This window comes from Stigmatopora nigra, chromosome 3 (assembly GCF_051989575.1).
Source record: "Stigmatopora nigra isolate UIUO_SnigA chromosome 3, RoL_Snig_1.1, whole genome shotgun sequence".
Taxonomy (NCBI): Eukaryota; Metazoa; Chordata; class Actinopteri; order Syngnathiformes; family Syngnathidae; genus Stigmatopora; species Stigmatopora nigra.
In genome coordinates, this window is record NC_135510.1 from 2638011 (window position 1) to 2661400 (window position 23390).

At 40.2% G+C, this 23390-nt stretch overlaps 1 protein-coding gene across 2 annotated transcripts in view; it reads left to right on the forward strand.

Annotated features, from left to right (window-relative positions):
* Positions 1–23106, forward strand: part of LOC144194244 (EMILIN-1-A-like) — a 28684-nt gene extending 5578 nt beyond the window's left edge. For both annotated transcript variants that reach the window (XM_077713164.1, XM_077713163.1), the window contains exons 3-14: positions 6409–6534; positions 7880–8106; positions 8301–8533; positions 9338–9511; positions 9584–10570; positions 12792–13086; positions 14666–14911; positions 14995–15243; positions 15388–15579; positions 17199–17306; positions 22063–22197; positions 22298–23106. In XM_077713164.1, the coding sequence (XP_077569290.1) occupies positions 6409–6534; positions 7880–8106; positions 8301–8533; positions 9338–9511; positions 9584–10570; positions 12792–13086; positions 14666–14911; positions 14995–15243; positions 15388–15579; positions 17199–17306; positions 22063–22197; positions 22298–22638 (3313 nt within the window). In that variant the 3' untranslated portion in view covers positions 22639–23106. The remainder of the gene's footprint in view (positions 1–6408; positions 6535–7879; positions 8107–8300; positions 8534–9337; positions 9512–9583; positions 10571–12791; positions 13087–14665; positions 14912–14994; positions 15244–15387; positions 15580–17198; positions 17307–22062; positions 22198–22297) is intronic.
* The last annotated feature ends 284 nt before the right edge of the window (positions 23107–23390 follow it).

Consider the following 23390-nt stretch of genomic DNA (forward strand, 5'->3'; position numbering starts at 1 on the left):
GATTGAAGTGGTGGAAGCCGGGATGCGTATTGTCTTTTATCATGCTCTCTGTCCTTTTAAGGCACCAGGATTCGTAGATGCTGGACAGGGTGGGTACGGGGCAGTTGATAACCTTTTGGGCTGATCACTCTCTGGAGTCTTCCGTTTGGCTTCTGTGCAGCTCGAGTGAAACAATGCCTGTTACCCTGCTGTCAATGGCAGACCGATAGAAGGTCACCAGCAAGTTGGTGTACAGTTGCTCCTTCCCAAGCGTTCTCAGGAAATATAGCCTCTGCTGCGCCTTCTTGGCGAGTGCTGTGGTGTTTGCTGCCCAAGTGAGATCAGCAGAGATGTGGATACCAAGGAATTTGAAAGTCTCTACTTTCTCCAACTAATTTGCCATTAATATACAGGGGCGATCGAGCAGCCTTGTTCCGTCGGAAGTCTAGGATGAATTCTCTGGGTTTGGAGACGTTCAGCACCAAGTTGTTGAGAGCGCACCAGTTGCTGAGTCTAAGGCCCTCAGGGTCATTTGATCGTAAAGTTCTCAATCCAGGAGCATGTGAAAAGTGGGTGCCCCAGGCTGGCCAACTTGGGGATAAGAATGTCCGGCCTTATGGTGTTAAAGGCTGAGCTGTAGTCGATGAAAACTATGTCCACATGGCTTCCTCTTTCCTCAAGGTGGCACAGTGCAGCGTTGAGGGCGGTGGTTATTGCATCTTGGGTGGCTTCGATTTGTTTCCACACCTGCTGTGTCTTTTCTGTCTCTCCTTCTCTTGGGTGACCCATGTTTGTGATTGTCATCCTTATCAGTGTATTTTAACTCCATGTTGTTATTCGTCAGTGTGTGATTATTGTCTGTCTGCGCCTTTCTTCGATGTGCGTTTCTCTTTCTCTTGCTTCCGTCCAGTTTGGTTCCTTGTTCATTTTTCCCAGTGCTAAGTTTACACGGTTTTGTTTTGTACAGTTTTGAGTTCAGATTAAAGCTTTATGTTTTTCACTTGCACTCCTTCTTTGTTGCCTGCTTCATGTTTTTGGGTCCCGCTCTGCAGGCGGGGCCGCTCTACAGCCGAGGCACATAGATTTCTGTTGATTTTCTAAACTGGATATGTAAGATCTTCTAAATAGTTACATACTTTTGTTATTTTGATTACCATCTGCTGATATCTTATATACTGGATTTACAGGTTACTTTGGAAATATACATATGTAGTTTTTGGTTTCGGTTAGATCCATAGGTCCATAGCTATACTAAAGTTGTGGTCGTAAAAGTGTGGTACATGAGCTTCTACTAGTATGCAAACAATTGACTGAATTAAATGTTCAAACTATATTTTTTTTGTATTACACTGCAGTAAATTTATCCTCAGTAATCCCTCAAATTTGGCTGATATTGTAAACCGGACATGGCCACGATAATCGAAAAACTGTAAAGTGGGATCAACCCTATTAATAATACTATCACACTATGTTTTCGTGCATATACAAAAATCTAAGTGAACAATTATCAATAAGTGTGTATATTAAATATCAGTTCTAGGCATATGAAAAGACTAATTTATATCTAAATATAGTAGTATGTATATATTTAAAAAATGGAAACAATACATTTAAACCAAAAAAAGCTTTAATTTAAAGAACTTTAGTCTTGTTCATCACAGGGCATCGGATCATCGATGGAATCTTCGGAAAAAGCCGTACGGGAGCTTTTCAGGAGGAGCTTTCATGAGAGGTTTTTGGCACACAAGGAAGATTTTGATGGGGAGGGAATTGTGGCCGCTGTTTCTTTTTTGGTACAAATGTGCTTTTGTACAAGGACATGGCACTGTCAAATTGATGACCATATTCGATGCTTATGACCATGTTGTTCACCCTCACCGGGGCCCCCTGTTGTCCAGTCCTTTGACAAGCTAAAGGGCGACGGCGTCCGCTGTAAGGCCGAGGCTGCCTGCTATCCAGTCGACTCAGTGAGCTATATTTCCAGATAAAAGCAACCACCGCCCACTGCTCGCCATTTTTGAGTGATAGTGCTTTGTCTTCCGTCATTTTTCTGAGTGCCAAGCCGGAAACAGGGAAGTGTCTTTCGGTTGCGATTTTCAGAGTAAATTTTGGCATTTTTATCAACGTTTTTGATATGGATACTTAATAATAATAAACAATGTGATGTACTGAAGCTGTATGTTGAAGCAGCAAAGTGATGAATATAAAGAAATAATGAAAATAAAGAAATCCTAGGCTCATATTTTCTGCTCCACGTCCACACATGCTTGGGAATTTACCAAAAACCACCTAGAATAACAAAAGAGATTAAAGGAATTTTGTTATCTAGCGTACGTTGCTTCACCTCACAAATGAGAATTTTTATTTTTTTTCCAAACTGGCAGTGGGATGTGAGTTAGCATCTCGGGGCAGTTGTAACAGATGTGGTATAAACTCATTAAAGGGGTGGAAGGTGCTGTCCATGATGGACATCATCCTGGTCAGCATCCTCCGCTCTCCCACTTCCTCCACAGAGTCCAAAGGACAGTCCAGAACAAAGCTTGTCCTCCTCACCAACTTATTCAGCCTGTTCCTGTCCCTCTCCGTGCTCCCACATCCCCAACAGACCACTGCATAAAACACTGTGGATGCCACCATGCTGTTGTAGAAAGTCCTCAGCAGTGTCCTGCACGCTCCAAAGGACCGTAAACTCCTCAGATGGTAGAGGCGGCTCTGGCCCCTTTTGTACAGGGCATCTATGTTTGTGGACGAGTCTAGTTTGTTGTTGAGGTGAACACCCAGGTACTTCAAATTCTCCACAATTTCAATGTCTGTACCCTGGATGTTCACCTGAGTGGTCTGTTGAGGATTCCCCTAAAACTGAAAATCGTTCCATTTTCTTTCTGGTGTTGATGTAGAGGTGGTTTTGCCTACACCAGTCAACATAGGCTGTGATGACTCCCCTGTACTCCAGATCGTTCCTGTCCGTCACTTGTCCAACAATAGCGGTGTTGTTACAGAACTTCTGGAAGTGGCAGGTGTGTGTATGTATTATGTTTGAAGTATGATGTGTAGAGGAAGAAGAGGAGTGGGGAGAGCACTGTGCCTTGTGGGCCCCCGTGCTGCTAGCTAACACATCAGACGTACAGTCCTGCAGTCTCACATATTGTGATCTGTCCGTGAGGAAGTTGATAATCCATGCGGCTAAGTGGTTCCTTACTCCAGCCTCTTCCAGTTTCCCCTTCAGTAGGACTGGTTGTCCAGCCTCTTCCAGTTTCCCCTTCAGTAGGACTGGTTGAATGGTGTTACACGCACTGGAGAGGTAAAAGAAAACATAATTCTCACCGTGCTTCCCGTGTTCTCCAGGAGTGAAAGAGACCTGTGCATCAGGTAGGTGGTAGCATCTTCCACACCAATGCCTGGATGATAGGCAAACTGCACATCCATCAGGGAGCTGAGGTGATTGAGGATGATCCTTTCCAATGTCTAGATCAGGTGAGAGGTTATTGCTACCGGCCTGAAGTGGTTTGGCTCCCTGGGGGTTCGCAATCATTGGAACTGGGACCACACAGGAAGTTTTCCAGAGGGTGGGGACATTCTGCAGACTGAAGCTGAGGTTGAAAATATGCACTATCACTTTGCCAAGCTGATCCACACACTCAGTAGACTGGGGCTGAGGCCCTCTGGACCGGTAGCCTTCTTTGCCTCGATCTTCTTTAGCTGTTTTAGCAACTAATCGACAGTAATGCAGAGACTGGTGGAAGGGGGCAGGATGAGGAGGAGGAGAACAAAGGGGGAAAGTTGCTTCTGGTCTGGGGGGTCAGGGGGTGGGGGCAGGACTGAATCTGTGAAAGAACTGATTCAGTTCATTGGCCCACTCCCTGTCTCCAGACTCCGGGTCTCTCTCACTGTTGCCTCCATGGCCCAATATGATCCTCAAGCTCCTCCAGACCTCTTTGGTCCTCTCCGCATACACCCCACTCTTGAAGCTGACAAGGCCACAAATAAAGATAATAAAAACATGGCCCGAGGACACCCTATCTGAGCTGCAGGACTGTTTTTTCCCCGCACCATTTGGGAACTTTTTGAACACAGACACTGTACTTTCCTGCATGAAAAAATGCACGGACAATGTGACTGTTAATAAACGGATTCAAGTTTTTCCTGACCAAAAATTCTGGATGACCAGTGAGACAGAGGCACTCATCAAATGCCGTAACACCGCCTTCAGGTCAGGGGACAAGGTACAATACAGCGCTGCCAGAGCAGAGCCGTAGAGAGGGTTAAAAAGGCCAAGGCAGCATTACAAGGAAAATTGAGGAGTACTTCACAGGAAATAACCCAAAGATGATGTGGCATGGAATACGACATATTACCAATTACAATGACAATAATGTGTCTGTTAACGCAGATGCCTCACTAGCAGAGGAACTGAACCGTTGTTTTGCCCGCTTTGAGACTGACAAATCAGACCCCATCTCGACACATCCACCGCCACCCTGCAGCAGAAAAGTCATTTGAATAATAATGAGAAGTGAGAAGGACAATAAGGTAAAATTTAAGTCGGATGTGTGCATATTCTAATGGGATTTATGAAGATGTTTTATTTATAGATAATTTAATATTCATTTTCCAAACCACTTTAGCTACTTTATCACTCGTGGGGGTTGCAGAGAGGGGGAGAGAGGGAGAGATATACTTATCTCTCTCTGTCTCTCTCTGTCTGTCTCTCCCTGTCTCTCTCTGTCTCTCTCTGTCTGTTTCTGTCTCTTTCTGTCTCTCTCTCTGTCTCTCTCTGTTTCTCTCCCTCTGTCTCTCTCTCTGTCTCTCTCTCTGTCTCTCTCTGTCTCTCTCTCTGTCTCTCTCTCTGTCTCTCTCTGTCTCTCTCTGTCTCTCTCACTATGTCTCTCTCCCTCTGTCTCTATCTCTGTCTCTCTCTCTCTCTGTCTCTCTCTGTCTCTCTGTCTCTCTCTGTCTCTCTCTCTCTGTCTCTCTGTCTCTCTCTCTGTCTCTCTCTGTCTCTCTCTCTGTCTCTCTCTCTCTCTCTGTCTCTCTCTCTGTCTCTCTCTGTCTCTCTCTCTGTCTCTCTCTCTCTCTCTCTCTCTCTCTCTGTCTCTCTCTCTCTCTGTCTCTCTCTCTGACTCTCTCTCTCTGTCTCTCTCTCTGTCTCTCTCTGTCTCTCTCTCTGTCTCTCTCTCTGTCTCTCTCTCTGTCTCTCTGTGTCTCTCTCTCTGTGTCTCTCTGTCCCTCTCTCTCTTTCTGTCTCTCTTTCTCTCTCTCTCTGTCTTTCTGTCTCTCTGTCCCTGAGAGATATACCTATCTCTCTCTGTCTCTCTGTCCCTGAGAGATATACCTATCTCTCTCTGTCTCTCTCTCTGTCTTTCTCTCTCTCTATCTCTCTGTCATCTCTCCATCTCTGTATCGCTGTATCGCTATATCGCTATATCGCTGTATCGCTGTATCTCTGTATCTCTATATCTCTATATCTATCTATCTCTCTCTCTCTCTCTCTCTCTCTCTCTCTCTCTCTCTCTCTCTCTCTCTCTCTCTCTCTCTCTCTCTCTATATATATATATATATATATATATATATATATATATATATATATATATATATATATATATATATATATATATATATATATATATATATATATATATATATATATATATATATATATATATATATATATATATATATATATATATATATATATATATATATATATATATATATATATATATATATATATATATATATATATATATATATATATATATATATATATATATATATAATGTTAATGTAATTATTTATTAAATTATTTATTACCTATCTATTTCCGTCTAAAATGCCTTTCCTATAACAACAAAATTTCCCGAATACGGGATGAATAAAGTTATCCAATCCAATAAGTGTTTTTATGTCATGTTGTGTTTTGGAAAGTGATTCGATAGAGCTGCAGCTTGTCAACGCGCTTATATAATCTTGACTCAATTTGTCTATAACAAAATTGCATGAATGGGAAGGAGAAAACAGATTGCACATCCCACTGCAACGTCTTAGCCATGCACATAGTTGGACTGACATAGTGGGCTGAATGAATTGCATTGATAACCCAATCCTCGTCTAGACTTATGACCACTGTCAGACAGACCATGCATGATTTGCCTTTTGGTGACAATAAGAAACTATAACAATATAACTTCAACCAAGTTCTATTCCCCTTTTAACCTTATGGAAGGAGCAGTTCAAAATGAATTTTATTTGAATTATATTTTGATTGATTAAAAAAATCCTTTTGTTGCATACTTTTCTTGAAATATTTATTTTGGGAAAAATGCTATTGTAATCACGTGCCCTTACTTGGAGTGTCCACCACTGTTTTCTATGAGATTAGAATGAGAATAAAGCAATTCTTTGATAGCTCAAATGTGTGTCTGTCCTCAGGAATTGGTGTGCATACGTGGTAACAAAGACAGTCAGTTGTGTGATCGAAGATGGAGTGGAGACGTATGTGAAACCAGACTACCATCCTTGCGCCTGGGGCAGCGGTCAGTGTAGCCGAGTGGTCATGTGAGTGCTTCACACACACAAACACACTCATCAGCCAGACGTAGACTAATGTAGCCCTGTTATAAACATGTTTGTTCACTCCCTTTAACTGTGATTGGGTGTTTAAAAATCGTATAAATACAAGTGTGTCTCTTCAACATTTTGGTATGTTTGGGACGACATACACTTGGTCAAAATCAGACACAGCCCATTGAATTGCTTAAACATCTGTTCTTGAATGCCTGTTTTCCATTTCAATTCTCTTTTATTTGGGAGTTGTCTCTGCAGCTTTACAAAATGATGCAATCAAGGGTCAGGCTCTACATTGAAATGACCTGATTGGCTGAGAGTCAAACATAGTTATTATGGACTAAAGTATCTCTACTCTTAGACTAAGTAAAAATAAGCAGAGAGCACATCACGTTAAGTTTATAATCATGTCGTTTATTGAGGGAAGAAGGACAAAATTCTAGGAGAAAAAAAATGCAATAATTGCCAACAATGCAGCACGATGGGCTCACAGTCCTGAGATCTAGGATTCAATCTCAAGTTCCGATCTTCCTAAGTGTAGTTTGTATGCTTTTGTAAGTATTCTCTCTTGGTATTCCAGTTTAGTGCGTTAGCCTCACAGTTCTGGGGTCAAGGGTTCGATCCCAGTTTGGTCCAGACTGTGTAGATTTTTCCACATGCTTGCATGGGTATTCTCCAGGTACTCTGGTTTCCTCTCGCATCCAAAATATGTATTGTAGGCTGGTTGAGCACTGTAAATTGCCCCAAGGTAAGAGTGTGAGCGTGATTGGTTGTACTTGTGCCTTCTGATTGGCTGGCTACACAGCCTGATGCCCAAAGTTGGCTGGGATAGGCTCCAGCACCCCCCACAACCCTTGTCAGGATAAGCAGTACAGAAAATGAATAAATAAATGAATTCCCTGCAAATGTTTCTTATCACTGTAAAAAGCCAACAGTGGGGTTTTTAAATGATGATAATTATGAAAATGATAATGATGATAATAATGATAATAAGTTGATAGAAATGTGGATAAGACTGAGGTGGATCAGATAAAAACTTTACATTGACAACAAAGACAAGTCAGACAAATGTATTAGTACAATACAAGGTAGCCCCTAAGGACCACATAGCTGGCTTCGGAGTCTTTTCTAAAAATACAGCAGTTCCCCAGCATTATTATGGAATTTTTATACAACTGATCATTTCAAAATATAAACTCTTACAGAGGCCCAAAGTCTAGTGCTGTGTAGTTGAATTTAACATTTGTCCTACATGTTGTACAACATTTATTTTATTTGTAACACTGTTTGTAACACATTTGTAACACTTCATTGTTCCTCTTTGATGTCTCTTCAGCTATCGTACCTACATGAGACCGAGGTACAAAATAGCCTATAAAATGGTGACACAGATGGAGTGGAAGTGTTGCCAGGGTTATAGTGGTGAAAACTGTAGCAATGGTCCAATTGGTGGAAGAGAAATCACCAACAGGCCTCAGCCCCCGCCAGGACCTCGACCCAGTGGGACAAATACTGAAGAGGGTGGCTTCAACACTGGCTTAGGAGAGGAAAGAGGACACAGTAGTAAGTTTATTCATTATCACAGCAGGGCAAATGCTTGATATGATCCAGATTATAATGGAACACATGATGTCAAAGTAACGTCTATGTCAAAGAAATTCTTCAAACTTGCTGAAATAATTTAGTTCTCTTTAGTGCTTTGAATTCTGTCCTGTCATATGCTTACAAATACTTAACTTGCTGCTTCTTTTTTCCAGGAAGGGTAGATAATGAAAAGATGAGGGATCTGGAGGAAAGGATTCACAGCCTGACTAAAATTATTGAGGACATTGTGGAGCACTTTCAGGGTGTGTCCAACAAACCCGGTCTTAATGGCAACAGTGGGACATCTTTCGGGGGAAGAAATCCTGCTGATGCAGCTCAGCCAGAAATTAAAGAGACAATCCATAGCATTCAAACTAAATTGGATCAACTTGATAATCGCACCCAGGTGAAACTATTGCCACTGGAAAGGAAAGTGCTTAAAATCAAGAAAAACAAAAATAATAATTGTTCCCATGTTTTTGGAGTTTAAAGTTCATATGTGTATATTAATGTATTTATTCATTTTCTAATCCACATATAGTCACAAGTGTTGCGGGGGGTGTTGGAGCATGTCCCAGCAGAGAATGGGAAGTAGGGAGATTAACAAATGGACATTTTAAAAACACACTTACTGTGCCGCCATGTGTAGAAATGTCCACAAATTCTGGTAACAATTGATCCTTGCTATCAATGATGAATCTCCTAATATTTTTTTCCTACATTGCCTGCTGGTTTCCTCATTTACAGCAACACTCACATCAATACAGATGCCACAAAAGCACCCTAAAATTGGGGTTAAATGTACTTTTTTATGCAGATAAATAATAATGTTAGCTGTTCCTGAGATCAACGATTCTATTAATTCTCAGATCACAATAAGCTCTCTAAAAACACCTGTTACATCTTCCTAAACTGTTCGCAAACCTGTTGCTTTGAATGAGCTTCTTAAACTTGCTTAGCATAGTAGAAAATAATCCACCATTCAATTTTTTTTTAATCCAAACAATGGGGAAATGTTAATTTTCAGCAATGGAAGCACCAATAGATTAATTTTCAATCATTTAAATCCATTAATATTGCAGCAGAATAGAAGTGCATCGAAATCAATTGACCTCTATGGGTTAGAACCTGTTTTTGTATTTTCAACTATTAAAGTTGGGAGTGTCAATGTACACATTTTACAGTAACCATGTGCCTCTTTTTGTAATAGGCCCATGATAAAACACTTGTAAGCATCAACAATCATCTGGTAAATGGAAAAGGAAATGGACTCGATGGAGCTCTGCCTGGAGGAAGTCTGGAGGGAAAAGTTCCAAACTCACTGAAAGAGGAGATCCTTGGAGAGCTTGAGAAAAGGGTTTCACTATCATGTTCATCATGTCAGGTATTAGTGTTCTGTTATCTCATCATCACAGTTTTATCATAGCAAAATTCATTCATGGTTGTATATTTTTAGGCCGGTGTGGAGGATCTACAGAGACAGCAGCAGGAAGATCGAGAAAGAATTCGGGCACTTGAAAAACAAATTCATGCAATGGATGTTTTTTATCGCCAGAGAATTGATGGATTGAGCAGAGAACTAACTAGTGAAAAGGCATGCTGTGATCCCATCAATGACCTCCAAAACCGTGTAACAGACGCTGAGCGTAAGATCAACTCAGCGGCAGAGAACTTTGATGTTCTGCAGAACCAAGTGAAAAACAAGCTGAAGGGAGAAAGCGATGGCAGTATTAGGGATGGAGTATTCAGAAGAGGGGAGATTAGTGCCGAAGGCGGTGGAAGGGGTAGTCGCGGTAACGTAGTGCTGACTGAAGATAAACTAAACAATCGATTGAAGGATTTGGAGCGGCGTGTCAATGGTACTATGGAGCAAACTGAACAAAGCTGTGCATATCTGGAAAATGATTTGAAGGACTATTTTCATCAAGAACTAAGTGACCTTAGGACTGTGTTCCTAGACCGCTTTGATGATCAGGCCTTCAGGATTGCAGACGCAGAGCTGGATGTGGGGCTTGTGAAGCAAAGGGTGAATGTGCATGACAAGACACTATCAAAGCTAGAAAACAGTACCTCCCTCCTGAACAGGAAGTTGGAGGAAAGTGGCTGTAGATGTATGGGAGAAAGAGCGGAACCTGGAAGAGGAGGGGCTGATGCTTTCAATCCTAGAAGCCACAGTGACACTTCTGTTGGTGGCGGTGACGCTGGTGGGGCCAGAGGTAGCACTGGTGGCAGTAGAGGTAGCACAGGTGGAAGCAATGGTAGCATTGGTGGCCAAGGAGTAGGCAGCACTGTGGGTGGAGAAAGATTACCAGAAATAGGAGAAAGCTTTAATTTAACAAGAAAATCATTGGAATGGAGAGTGATCGACAATGAGAATCAAATTAGACATTTCAATACAAAACTTAAAGACATGTCAGTGTATGGAGACTCACTTAATGAGAAGGTAAGTAAATGTATTATTTTTTACTATAATAATGTAACATTTACATTTGACATTAAGGAATAACTGAAATCAACATGGTCATAACAAGCCATACTTTTTACTTTTACTCACAGTGCCTCTACCAATTTCACCATTGAAACTAACCCTAACCCTTGACACCACTAATAACATGACTCGATTATACCAGTCAGATGTAACTATACACTCACAGACAAGCTTTAAAGTCAAATGATCACACAACCTGTTCAATCACTTAGCCTGTTTACTTCTCCGCAAAAAGTAATCTATTTAACATTGGGCGCTGTTGTCAATTTTATTCATTAATATGGATTCCCCCCCCCCCCCCCCCATCGCTAGAGCAGGGACAACTGGAGATAGGATTGCTTTAATTACAAACAAAATTTAAAAAATATGTTTTCTCCTCTAGAAAGCCTGTGAACACGTGAGTATCATTTGTGTGGAATTTTCTAGTTGGAAATGTATGATTTCTGTGTATTTTTGTGGGGAGCCTAAAACATTTTAGTAGATTATGTTGTGCTGATTGAATATACCCTTCTCAAAAAAATGACATTCTAAGCACGTACTCATTACCTGTCTTTTCTTTCAACATGTATAAAAATGACCCTATTTACCCAAGTAACACTTTGGGCTACTCCACCCACCTCTGATAAAAGTTACCGTATTTTCACGACTATACGGCGCATCGCATTTTATGCCGCATTGTCAGTCACAGAGTGTTATTTCTGTATTTGACACGCAAGCGACGCACCGTTAAAAAAGACGCAGCCAGGCATGGCAAAACATACACTAGCTTAAACATACACGCTACACCCACACGCTGAAAACACGTTTTTAAAAAGGCAAAAGAAGCAAAACTGATATCGGTTGTACTTTATTTAGCCATTTAACAATGTACTCGCGTCATCGTCACCCACACATCCATCAAAGTCCTGATTTTTTTGTGTCCGAATTGAACAATTGTCCAAATGAGTCATCGAATGCGTCACTGTCACCGTCATTGCCATGTGGCTCCATAGAGATGATGCCGGCTTTGGCAAAAGCTCGAACAACCGTGCAAGCAGACACGTTCGCCCAAACGGACACTATCCATTCGCATTAGTAGCTAGCTAGTAGCTAACATAACTAGCCCAATGCTGCCTGCCACAGTTTGTAAAGCTGTGTTGATGTCGATGTCCAGGCCACAATCCATTCGCAAATAGTAGCCAGCTAGTAGCTAGCGTAACTAGCCCAACGCATACCTGTCAACTTGTACGTTTTATACATATTTTATACGTTTTTTTACCATTTCAAATCATGTATGTCGTACACCGACCTTTGTACAGGTTTTTTTTTAAATCGCCAATACAGTGGACCCTCGCTACTTCGCGTTCCACTTATTGCTGCCTGCAGAGCTTCGCAGATTTTTTTCTGGAATTTTTTTTTTTTTAAAGATATTACATTAAAATTATGAATTACATCGTCCTACAGGGTGTGGAAACAGAATATTCAATTAGAATTAGTAATTTCATCATGGAGGAGCCACCTAATAAGAAACGAAGAACTCAAGGATCGGGGCGACATGCGTCGTACGGTGTTTTGGGGGGTTTGTAAGGGGAATCATAATCATTTATAAGGGCAGGTATCGGCAGAGGTTGATAGGTATGCCAACACTGCCTGCCACTGTTCGTAAAGCTGTGTTGATGTCAATGTCCAGGCCACAATCTATTCGCAAATAGTAGCTAGCTAGTAGCTTGTGGCAGGAGTTATTTTGTAAATCCAGCCAAAATGACGCGAGCACCAACACCGTCACACTGGGTGTATTGACAAAATAACTATATATCCCGGCAGTCACTGCGCAGTACTTTTTCTACGGGGAAAATAGTGGAGTCGGGGGCTGCTTGCCATAGTTGTGAGAGCTGTAGAGGATGGTGTACCCTATCGAATGATTTATTTTATTTTATCGTGATAACAATTTTAGCATTGGTCCATATATATAAAGCGCACTGGATTATAAAGCGCCCTGTCTATTTTGGAGAAAATTTGAGACTTAAGTGCACCTTATATTCGTGAAAATACGGTATGTAAAAAATCAACAAGGCATTAGTGGTGAACCTAGTACAATGTTCTCAGAATGTATAAATTTGTATTGCATAAGAATGGAAATATAATAGATAATATGATGGGCAGCATGGATTTCACCATGTTTATGTTAATCACTTAGGTTGTGGACCTGAGCCATGACATCCGCAAAATCATGGCGTTCACTGGTGATCATGGTGAACACTTTAACCGCACTGTGACAGAGGTGAAGTTGCTTGGGAAGGATTGCGAAATCTGTGGGAGAGTGGAAAATGAGTTGCCGAAACTGTGGAATCAATCTAAGGATGCACTGGGCCGCATGCAGAACCAAATAAACAGGCTTACGCTAAATCGTGGTACCTGCAACCAGATGTGTTCTCACCTGCAAGATGAAGTCCATCTTCTGCAAGAGGATGTCACACGATGCATAAGCAAATGTAATATTCCATCTAAATGTGTTGACAAAAACAGTCCTAGGGTTATGATTTTGGGATGGAAGTTGAAAAAAAAACAAAGATAATGTTACAAAATAGAAATACACTCAAAAGTAAGAATGATGTGATTCTGTTGATGACCTTAAACGCTAAAAATGAAAGATAAATGGGTTCTGTTTAATCTGAACATACACAACTGCCATCTTGGTCCAAATAAAATATTTTTTATACAGTATATATCATAACTATGATGATTAAATATGCTAAAATGTAGTTATAGGCATTAGAGCAGTGGTTGGGAACATTTTTGACCAAGAACCATGAACAATTCATACTTTTAAATGTAATTCCTTGGGAATTTAAAAGTAAAAATGCATTTTTTTTGTCATTTCAACACTTATAGTACATTAAGTATCTAAATTATTTAATAACATTGTTATGCTGTTGTTAATCCATTAGTACCAATGAGAGTATGCATGTTCAAGGGAGTCTAACTAAAACAAAAAATAGACCTTCCCTTGGTCAAAAGAGTGCCTTAAAGGTAATGTCTCAAACACAGAGATGTGCCAACATGAGATTCCCATTGGTAGATGTAGCGGGGCCACTTTAATGGGCTAACATGAGGCTCCCATTGGTCAATGTAGCAGGGTTTGAGGTAATGTCGCGGACAGAATGATGTGGCAAGGTGGGGTTCCCATTAGTCGATGTAGAAGGACCACGTGTTAAGGGGTGGCTCCCATTGGTCAATGTAGCGGAAGTTGAGGTAGTATCGTGAACACAATAATGTGAAAATGCGAGGCTCCCATTGGTTGATGTAGTGGAGGTGCATTCGGGACTCAGCTCTCTCAACAGTGAGTTCCACATTTTACTTTACCGGTCAGGGTAGAGCCATATGCACTGAGTAAAGGAGACATGTTTGGCCCGCAAGCCATAGAGCTCCGACCCCTGCATTAATATGCACCGAGTAAAAGAGACATGTTCTGCTCGTGAGCCATAGGGTTTTGACCCCTGCATTAAAGCATTTCTTTTCTTTGTAAAGTTTCAAGTACACAAAATGTTGTCGTAAATCTTTTTTCATGTTAAAGTAATCATCTAGCCACTGACCAATATAAGTGGACTGACTTAGATTCTGACATCGGATGTCCATAGAGTAAAACTCATAGCTGATAGATGTATGCTGTCATTGCAACAACTAGTAAATAAACCTCTGTTATAAAGTTTCAACTAAGCATTCCTAGCATGATGATTCATTTGTCCTCAACCACAGTACAAGGTTTTTCAAATACTATTAACTCATTATCATAGTAGCGGCTACCAATAATAGCGTAGATTCCTACTCTCGCAAGACAACTTTTAACAATTTCCAAACTCTTAAATAGGACACAAATTAGTGCAGCTATTTCGAATAATTTAGGTTCATCATATACATATAATGATTTATGCTCACATTTATAATAGTATCCTAGAATAACCCCAACAGAGTGCTACTTTGTAACTCTTTTCTAGTTACGATAAGACTTGACCTGAGGGAATGTTTGCAACACATTTTCCTTCCAACGTACTAAATCTTTCCACTGTTTAGGTGGTGGTTCTGATAACAGCGGTTCACCAGGTGAACACGAAGATATCAGGGGAAAGGGACCCCGTCTGGATGCAGAGCGGCCTTTAGATGGTCATAGTGTGATTGGAGGGTCTATTACCAACAGACAGATGAAGACACTCCAGGGTGAATTGTCTGAGATCATACTTACCTTCAGCTCTATTAATGACACCCTGAAGGGTCTTGAACATACTGTACACAAACATGGCAGCGTCATCACCGATCTGGGTAAGCTAATTTTTAATCAAACTAACTAACACGTACTGTCACTAAAAATGCAGTAACTATCTAAACCTCCAAACAATTGACAGGAAACACAAAGGACAAGATTTTCTCTGAATTGGACAAAATACAACAGGACCTGACGGAACACATTGAAGAAAGTCGGGACCGGCTGGATGGGATGGACCAAGATGTTAGACGCTTTGAGAGCATGATGCTCCTAGAAATCGGAGACTGCAAGAGATCGGGTGATGGGCTGGAGAAAAGGCTATCAAAACTTGATGGAGTATGTGGAAGGTTGGATGGAGTCTATGACTCAATCCATAAAATAAAGGAAGGTAATAGCTCGTAGATTATATTTATTCTTCTGCCATTGTTGTTGCACCACCAATTCATGGAAGCTTATACATTGTGTAGACACTAACATATAATTTTGGAGTCCTCTATCATGTTTTGTGACTCTTTCCTTACTACATTGTCAGGACTGAACCAACATGTCTCTAGATTATGGACATGTTTTTTGGGTGTAAACAACACAATCATCCATCATGGAGCCACCCTGGACTTTGTACAGGACAACCAGGATGACATTCAGAGCTGGTTAAAGAACCTAAATGCAAGCTTGAATCATATTTTAAATGATAAGCAGAGTTTCTCCGATCATCGCTTACCTGGTAAGATTCAGTTCTCTCTTCCGTTATCAAATACTAAGTACCATATTTTCACACCTATAAAACGCACCGTTTGAATGGGCGTAGTCTCATTTTCAGGTATATTTTCTGTTTTTGTCAATACATTGGGCGCTTCTTCAGAAAGGGCGCTAGAATGACATTAGCCTATCATGTGTTATGCTAGCCACTAGCGTATGTAATGCTAGCCACTCGTGTGTTTTTTTTAAAGACAGCGCGGGTAAAACTTAGTTTGATAATGCTTTATTGAGGTATATAGGTGATTAAAGAGTTAGGCATTCAACATGCTAAGCTCCACTGTCAGTCAGAGTTGTGTTTTCAGGAACGATATTGCAGCTTTGGCAAAAGCTCGAACAAAAGTGCTGGCCGACACTTGAGCCCAGTCATCCACACAATCCACTGCAACTCGCAACATGCATCACGCCCAAGCTTTTGGTTATCCTCGCTGTTATATAGCCATCCATAATTAATTCCAAATCGTCACACAACCCGTGCGACGCTGCCTGCCCGAACTACAATGTTAGCCATCCGTTAGCAAATCTGTTAAATTGTGTTTCATCCATGGCTTCAGTTCATTTTCCAAGCATTCACACCAGCATTCTGTTGTCATTCACGTCAGGCATTTCCTCTGTGCAGCTCTAAAATGCAGTTACGTTGAGTATTGCGAGTGTTTCGGCGGTTAGAAGTGCCGCGAGCACACAGAAGTCAAATGCTTTTCCACTCCCTTGGGATTTTTTAAATAGATTTACCGTAACGCTTGGAATGCGCAGGGAGGCTATTTTTAGGGTGTATGTCCGCTAGACTGATCGGAATAAGTAGCGTGCCGGAAAGAAATATAACCAGTCACTCAAACGGTCGGGGCCATACAAAAATTTAATTTAGTGCACAGAGAAGGCTCACCGACCAATAGGGCATATCGACCGTTTTAGACCTTTAAGTGCGCCCTATAGGTGTCACCGACCAATAGGGCCTATCGACCATTTTAGACCTTTAAGTGCACCCTATAGGTGTGAAAATACGGAACATGCTCCAATTCTGTTGACATTGGAATGTTGTTTATACACGTACACACGTATACACGTGTGTATGTATGTGTGTGTGTGTAAACACACTTACTTCTAGTTTAATTTTAAATAATATCCCATTATTTTAGGAAATATATATTTGAAATGATTTGCTGAGAACCTTAATTCAAAGATTAATCACAACCTTTTCTATTTTCTATGCTGGTGTAAATTTTCTGGAGTAGGATTTCTGGACTTACAATTTCATCACTACTACTACTATTTTCTACTATTTCTTCTGTCACGTATTGTTTTGATACTTACTGTTACTAATACTACTACTATTTTCTACATTTTTTTCTGTCACATACTGTTCTGAATGCCCTTGTTATTCCTAAATGAATGTTATCTGTAACAGGCCGTTTATGCCGAGGTTGAAAAACATGTACACTCGCGCAAATCCTGTTTCGGCGAAACATCCGTTCGGCTAGCTATCCCTTCGACAAACTATCTGTTCGGCTAACTATCCATCGGCGAATTGTCCAAATACCGTGTATATGTGTGTATAAATATGTATGTATATATGTGGTAATATTACAGGCCATCCTGGTCATCCAGGAGAGAGAGGACTCAATGGGTTGCCTGGTCCCCAAGGACCACCAGGACCTCCAGGGAAACCTGGAGAAAGTGGAAGACGTGGGCTACCAGGTATAAATAACATTTATATCTTTAACAACAAATAACTAGTGGTTATGATGTTTATTAGTACTACAATTAAACAGATTTTGTTGAGGGAGGGGGAGGGTGAGACAGTCAAGTGGAGTGAGAGCGGGAAGAGAGAGGGGGAAGAGAGAGAGAGAGAGAGACAGAGAGAGAGAGACAGAGAGGGAGAGAGACAGAGAGAGAGAGACAGAGAGACAGAGAGAGAGAGAGACAGAGAGAGAGATAGAAGAGAGAGGGAAAAGAGACTTTTGCACGGCAACATAACATCAACAAATTTAAATGAACTTGGATTATGATAGACACTCAAAATTAAGTTTAATCTAACCTTACACTAAACTTGCGGCCTGGCCACTTCGTATCTCAAAATTTGTCTCACATCTTAAGGTGCCGTACTTTCACGACTATACGGTGCATCGTATTCTAGCCGCAGTGTCAATAACGAGGGCTATTTCTGTATTTTACACACACAAAGGACGCACCGCTTTTATAGACGCAGCCAGGCATAGCAATACAAAACATACACGCTACACCCACAGGCTAAAAACATGTTTTTAAAAAGGGGACGGAAGCAAAACTTAGTTCGGTTGTACTTTATTTAGCCATTTTACAATGTACTCACGTCATCGTCGCCCACAAATCCAGCAAATTCCTCATTGTCTGTGTACAAATTTAACAATTGTCCATCGAAAACACTGAGTTTTATACGTTCTTCGAGGCGGCCACAATCCATTCGCAAATAGTAACCAGCGTAACTAGCCCGGCGCTGCCTGCCACCCTTCGTAAAGCTGTGTTGATGCCGATGTCCAACGTAGCTAGCGTAACTTGCCCGGCATTGCCTGCCACCCTTCATAAAGCTGTGTTGATGTCGATGTATATAGGCCACACTCCATTCGCACATAGTAGCTAGCTAGCTAGCAGCTAGCATAACTTTTCCAACGCTGCTTTCCATGCTACGTCAAGCTGTATTGATGTCGATGTATACAAGCCACATTCCATTGGGTGTATTGACAAAAGAACTACATATGCCAGCAGTCACTGCGCAGTACTTTTGCTACGGGAAAATAGTAGAGTCTGGGGCTGCTTGCCGTAGTTGTGAGAGCTGTAGAGGATGGTGTACCCTATCGATTGATTTATTTTATTTTATCGTAATAACAATTTTAGTATTGGTCCATATATAAATCGCACTGGATTATAAGGCACCCTGTCTATTTTGGAGAAAATTAAAGACTTATATGTGTGCCTTATAGTCGTGAAAATACGGTAAATATTTGCTTGGAATTTTATTGCACATTTTATGTGATAAAACAACAGTATGTCAGGAGATGCAAATCTGAAAATCTTTTTCAAGTAATTGAATTACTGGAAAATTAATTGTTTACAGTAATCCGTTGAGTAATCACGGTTAATGTAGACTAGCCAGACTTGGCCACAGTTTTGTAGTTTCTCTTTTCTCTCTAATGGTTTACTTTAAAAAATCTGTAAAAAGGTTTGGTCTCAATTGAAACGCTTTCACTTTTTTATGGAGACAATAAAACCAATATAAAAAGTTCCTTATGGCTTATGGCATTGGTCCCGGAACAATAATTTTTCCAATCAATATTGGATGCTTTCCATTACGTCTGATCACATCAGTAAGTTTATCTTACCTGTCTCCTTATATGTTTCGACTGAGAGAACCTTCTTACAGTGCAAAGGTGGATCCTGCTATTTTCATGTCTGCTGTTTGGTCAGCAACACTTGTACGGACGTTCTTCTCATTTTGGGTTGCTCGTGCGTCTTCTCCATGTTTCCTGTTGAGAAGCACAGTCTCCTTCTGCTAACCCAAATTCAATGCATTTCTTTAAAGTTTTTTCTTTTACGCAGATAGCCAGATTAGCGTCATCATCCAGCTCCAATCGTGTAGTGAATAATGGTGTTTGGTATGGTCTACTAAAGAGGCTTTCCATATTTTGTTGTCCGGATGACTTCGTTATGTATGCGCAATGATTTCATAACAAAAAGTGGAACCTGCTGTCAATATAGTCAATTACTCTGTTACACAATTTGGATGCCATTATCACTATAAATTAATGGTAAATTGGAATTTCATATCATGCACTGTCTTTGTTTTTTGTTTTTCTCAGTGCTCCCAAATTTCACACAACAGATTTATTTCTCCACTTCAAGTTTCACATTTGGGGTACTGCTTTTTTTATTAAAAATTTCATTTGACCAAATATTTTTTTCATAATTTGTCGTCGCCATCCTTGAAAAGGGCTTATTGGCAATTTCAGAAATCGACTTCACATTTCCAAATCCTTCGCTGCCATCCCTGAAAAGGGCTTATTGGCGGTTTCAGAAATTAATTCCAATTTGCTAAATCCTTTTCCACCTTGATAACTAACAGATTGATTATATCTTGGTGGTTGGCCAATCAAAAACACAAAAAGACAAACAACCATTTACGCTCACACTCAATCAGACATCAGTGGTCTGCAATTTTCTATCACTATTGGAGAGCGCCATCCCAGTCTGGGGCTTCTTGGCAGCTAACCACCTTTTGCTGTCCTATCAGCACTAATCATTTTCAAAAGAACTAGGTTAACAGCATTTGGTTGACATCAATTTTTTGATGCTAATGCAATCGGTGATATTTTAATAGTCATTAATATGACTCACGTCAAAGCGTCTTTCATCTAGTCATGGAAAAGGCGGGAAGAGGTGAACCAAGAAATGGGTGTGTCTTGGTATATGACGCACCCCTAACTCATAGGTGTCATTATGGAAATTTCCACTAGGCTGTGCAAAATTCTATCCGAGTAACTACACTGAAAATAAGTATAAAGATTACATTTTATATAAAGTGGAAGAACATGAGAGAAGATGCTTGATTTCAGTTATTTCTTCCGTAAGGTGGCACAGCCCGTTTTTAGGTTCAGGGGGCACTTACAAATTTCACGGAGTGCCAGACAAGTTTGTAATTTTTTTCTGAATCGGGAAATAAAATCATAAATTAGAAACTGCATTTTCTATTTTCTTGGGTTGGATCTTTGTCATACTAAAATTGGTTTGATTATCTGGAACCTTTTTCTGTGATGAATATGGAAAAAACAGAAGGGGCAAATGCTTTTTGACGGCAGTGTAAGTCAAAGCATTCAAGCATCTAAAAATCTGTCTAACTCCACATCTTCTGTATCCAACATAAAGAGTGAGCGAGTTCGCTTTCCCACACACTTGGTTCCCTCTCACGGTAAGATAAGATGTTCCATAGACGTGATTTCGGTGAAAGTTCAAACTAAACTGCTAGGCGGCACTTTAGCCCAGATATCATCAAGTTATTCTCAACTTGTTGCTGTCTGCCAGTCTTTATATAATTATCTTTGCCATTGGACATCCATATGTTATATAAAATAACAGTGAGTAGACTTCGAAAATGTATTTTCTGTGAGTTACAAATATATAGTAGTCGAACCTTGTGATACGACCACTCCGCCATACAACATTCTTGTCTTACGACAAAAATTTTGATCGAATAATTGGCCCAGATACGATCAAAATTTTGTGATGCGTCCAAGCCAGGTGGCCATGGCACTGTCTTTTTTGCATCTTTTTCCTGTATAAACTATTTATACGACCACTGGGCGGACTTTGCATTTCCCCGCCCGCTTTTTTCCCCGCGTTGGGTACATTTACAGGTAAACAATATTACTATGGGTTAGCAGAGTTCTGCAAAGAAAGGGCGTTGACAATGGACACAAAACGAGAAATAATTGAAAAATATGAGTGGGGTACGTGTTACTGAGCTCGCTAGGCAATACGAGAGAAATACGTCAACCATTTCCACCATCTTTAAGCAGAAAGACGCATCAAGACATTTTCCTTGATTATCGCCGAGGAAAGTTACATCCTCAGCAAGTTTTCAACTGCGATGAAACTGGTCTGTTTTGGAAAAAGATGCCCAGCAAGACATTCATCGTGGCAGAGGAGAAGGCATTACCGGGACACAAACCCATGAAGGACCACTTAATGCTAGATTTGTGTGCTAATGCGAGGGGTGACTGTAAAATTAAGACGCTACAAGTGTACAATGCGGAGAGCACGCGTGCCTTCAAGAGACTTATAAGTGATGTGGCGCGCTAATTCTAAAGCTTGGATTACGCGGATTGTGATGATATTTGTGTGCGTCATTTTCGAAACATTTTGAAGGGGAGGCAAGTTCCTAACAATGCTTGAGGTGTTCGTTTTGAAGACTCCGACAAAAGGTCAGGGTGGAGTCAACCAGTATAACTAAGGTAAAAAAAAAAGATTAAAACAAAATTAGAATTCAGTTTTGTGTGAAGTTACATTAAAAGTTGAGTGTCTGTATATAGTTATCCAAGTTAATTTAAATTTGTTTGTTCGTTTACGAGTGCGTTGTTGACGTGGAAAAAGTTCCCCCGAACAGCCTCCACCTCCGCCTCCGTGTGTGTCATTGTCTCTCCCCTCTGCGAAATGCATCTAATTTTACATCTATTAAACACACTTTATTAATATTAAAGCACTCTTTATTTGGTACTTTGTCAATATATGGCAAATTAGAAGAAATAAAACCTATTTTCCAATCCAATATCCTGTTTTGGGTGTTTTTTCAGGGGGTTGGAACAAATTAATGTTTTCAATTCATTTCAATGGGAAACATCCACTTAAGTTACGATATGCTTGTCATACGATCACAGTCTCGGAGGTACCACTTCACAATTTTTTACAAATTGTGTATTTTCAGGATTACCAGGTGCTGATGCTCATTTATCCAATTTGTCCTTCTCTGCTGCACTTACTGTCCCCATGGACAAAGCGGGAACCATCGTATTTGACAAGATCTTTGTTAACAAAGGCGACTTCTATGACCCAAGAACTGGTAATCATAATCTTCAAAAAGAGTTTATTGTCTCTAAACATATCAGTTTTATTTACTTTGAATTGTTTGCAGTAACCAAATGTGAATCTCTTCCTCTTAGGTATTTTCACTGCCCCAGTTGATGGACACTACTTTTTCAGCGCCATCCTAACAGGCCACAAGCATGAGAAAATAGAGGCAGTCCTATCCAAATCCAACTATGGCATGGCCCGCGTAGATTCGGGTGGCTATCAGCCTGAGGGTTTGGAGAACAATCCTGTGGCGGAAGTTAAAACTTCTCCAGGCTCTCTAGCTGTTTTCAATATCATCTTGCCCCTGCAGATTCGGGACACAGTCTGCATTGATTTAGTAATGGGAAAACTGGCCCACTCTGTGGAACCACTTACCATCTTTAATGGGATGCTGCTCTATGAAGATATGCGGCTCCCTGCTAATGTGTAAAAAACTTAAACTACTCAATGAGAATATCAGAGTACGTGAATCTGCAAATGACTTAAGACAAGCTCACATGAGGCAGCACCAAAACAGTGATATCACATTAGTCTATAGAAGTGACCAGGAACATTTCTTTGAAAAAGTATTTGATCATATGACATGAACTTTGTTTGGAACATACGTTTGATATGATGGTCTTCCAAATTACACTTAGTGTGTTCTCATAGATTGGATGTTTGTTTAGATTGCCCAATGTTTCTTAATTAATTTACTTGGCATTTGATCAACAACTATAAAGAAAATAGAATAAGATATTTAATTTTGTTATCTACAATTGGTTGCTCAAATTTTTCATGTTAGAGCACATTAAACACTGTCTTAGAAAACAGTACAATTACTTTTTTCCAAAATGTTTTTTTGTCCAAAACAGAATGCAATGTATTAAAATTTTAAAAATTTAATTCCATAAAAACATGTCAAATATAATTCTTTTGTATTTATTTGATATTTTTTGACAGGAAAAGATTGAACACATTTGCACACAATGCTAGTGCATGCCAAAACACGATCACATTTTGAGGCTTATTTAAAATATTATTCATTATATGAATCTCTTTTCAACCTTTTTCTGTGAACTGAAACTAGTATCACGAGTACATTCTATCTGAAGTAGTAGGGGGCCAGCAAATAAACATTCATTGTTTTACTGCCATCCCTTCCACCTTAAATGAATCAGACATCTACGGCCATGAATGTTT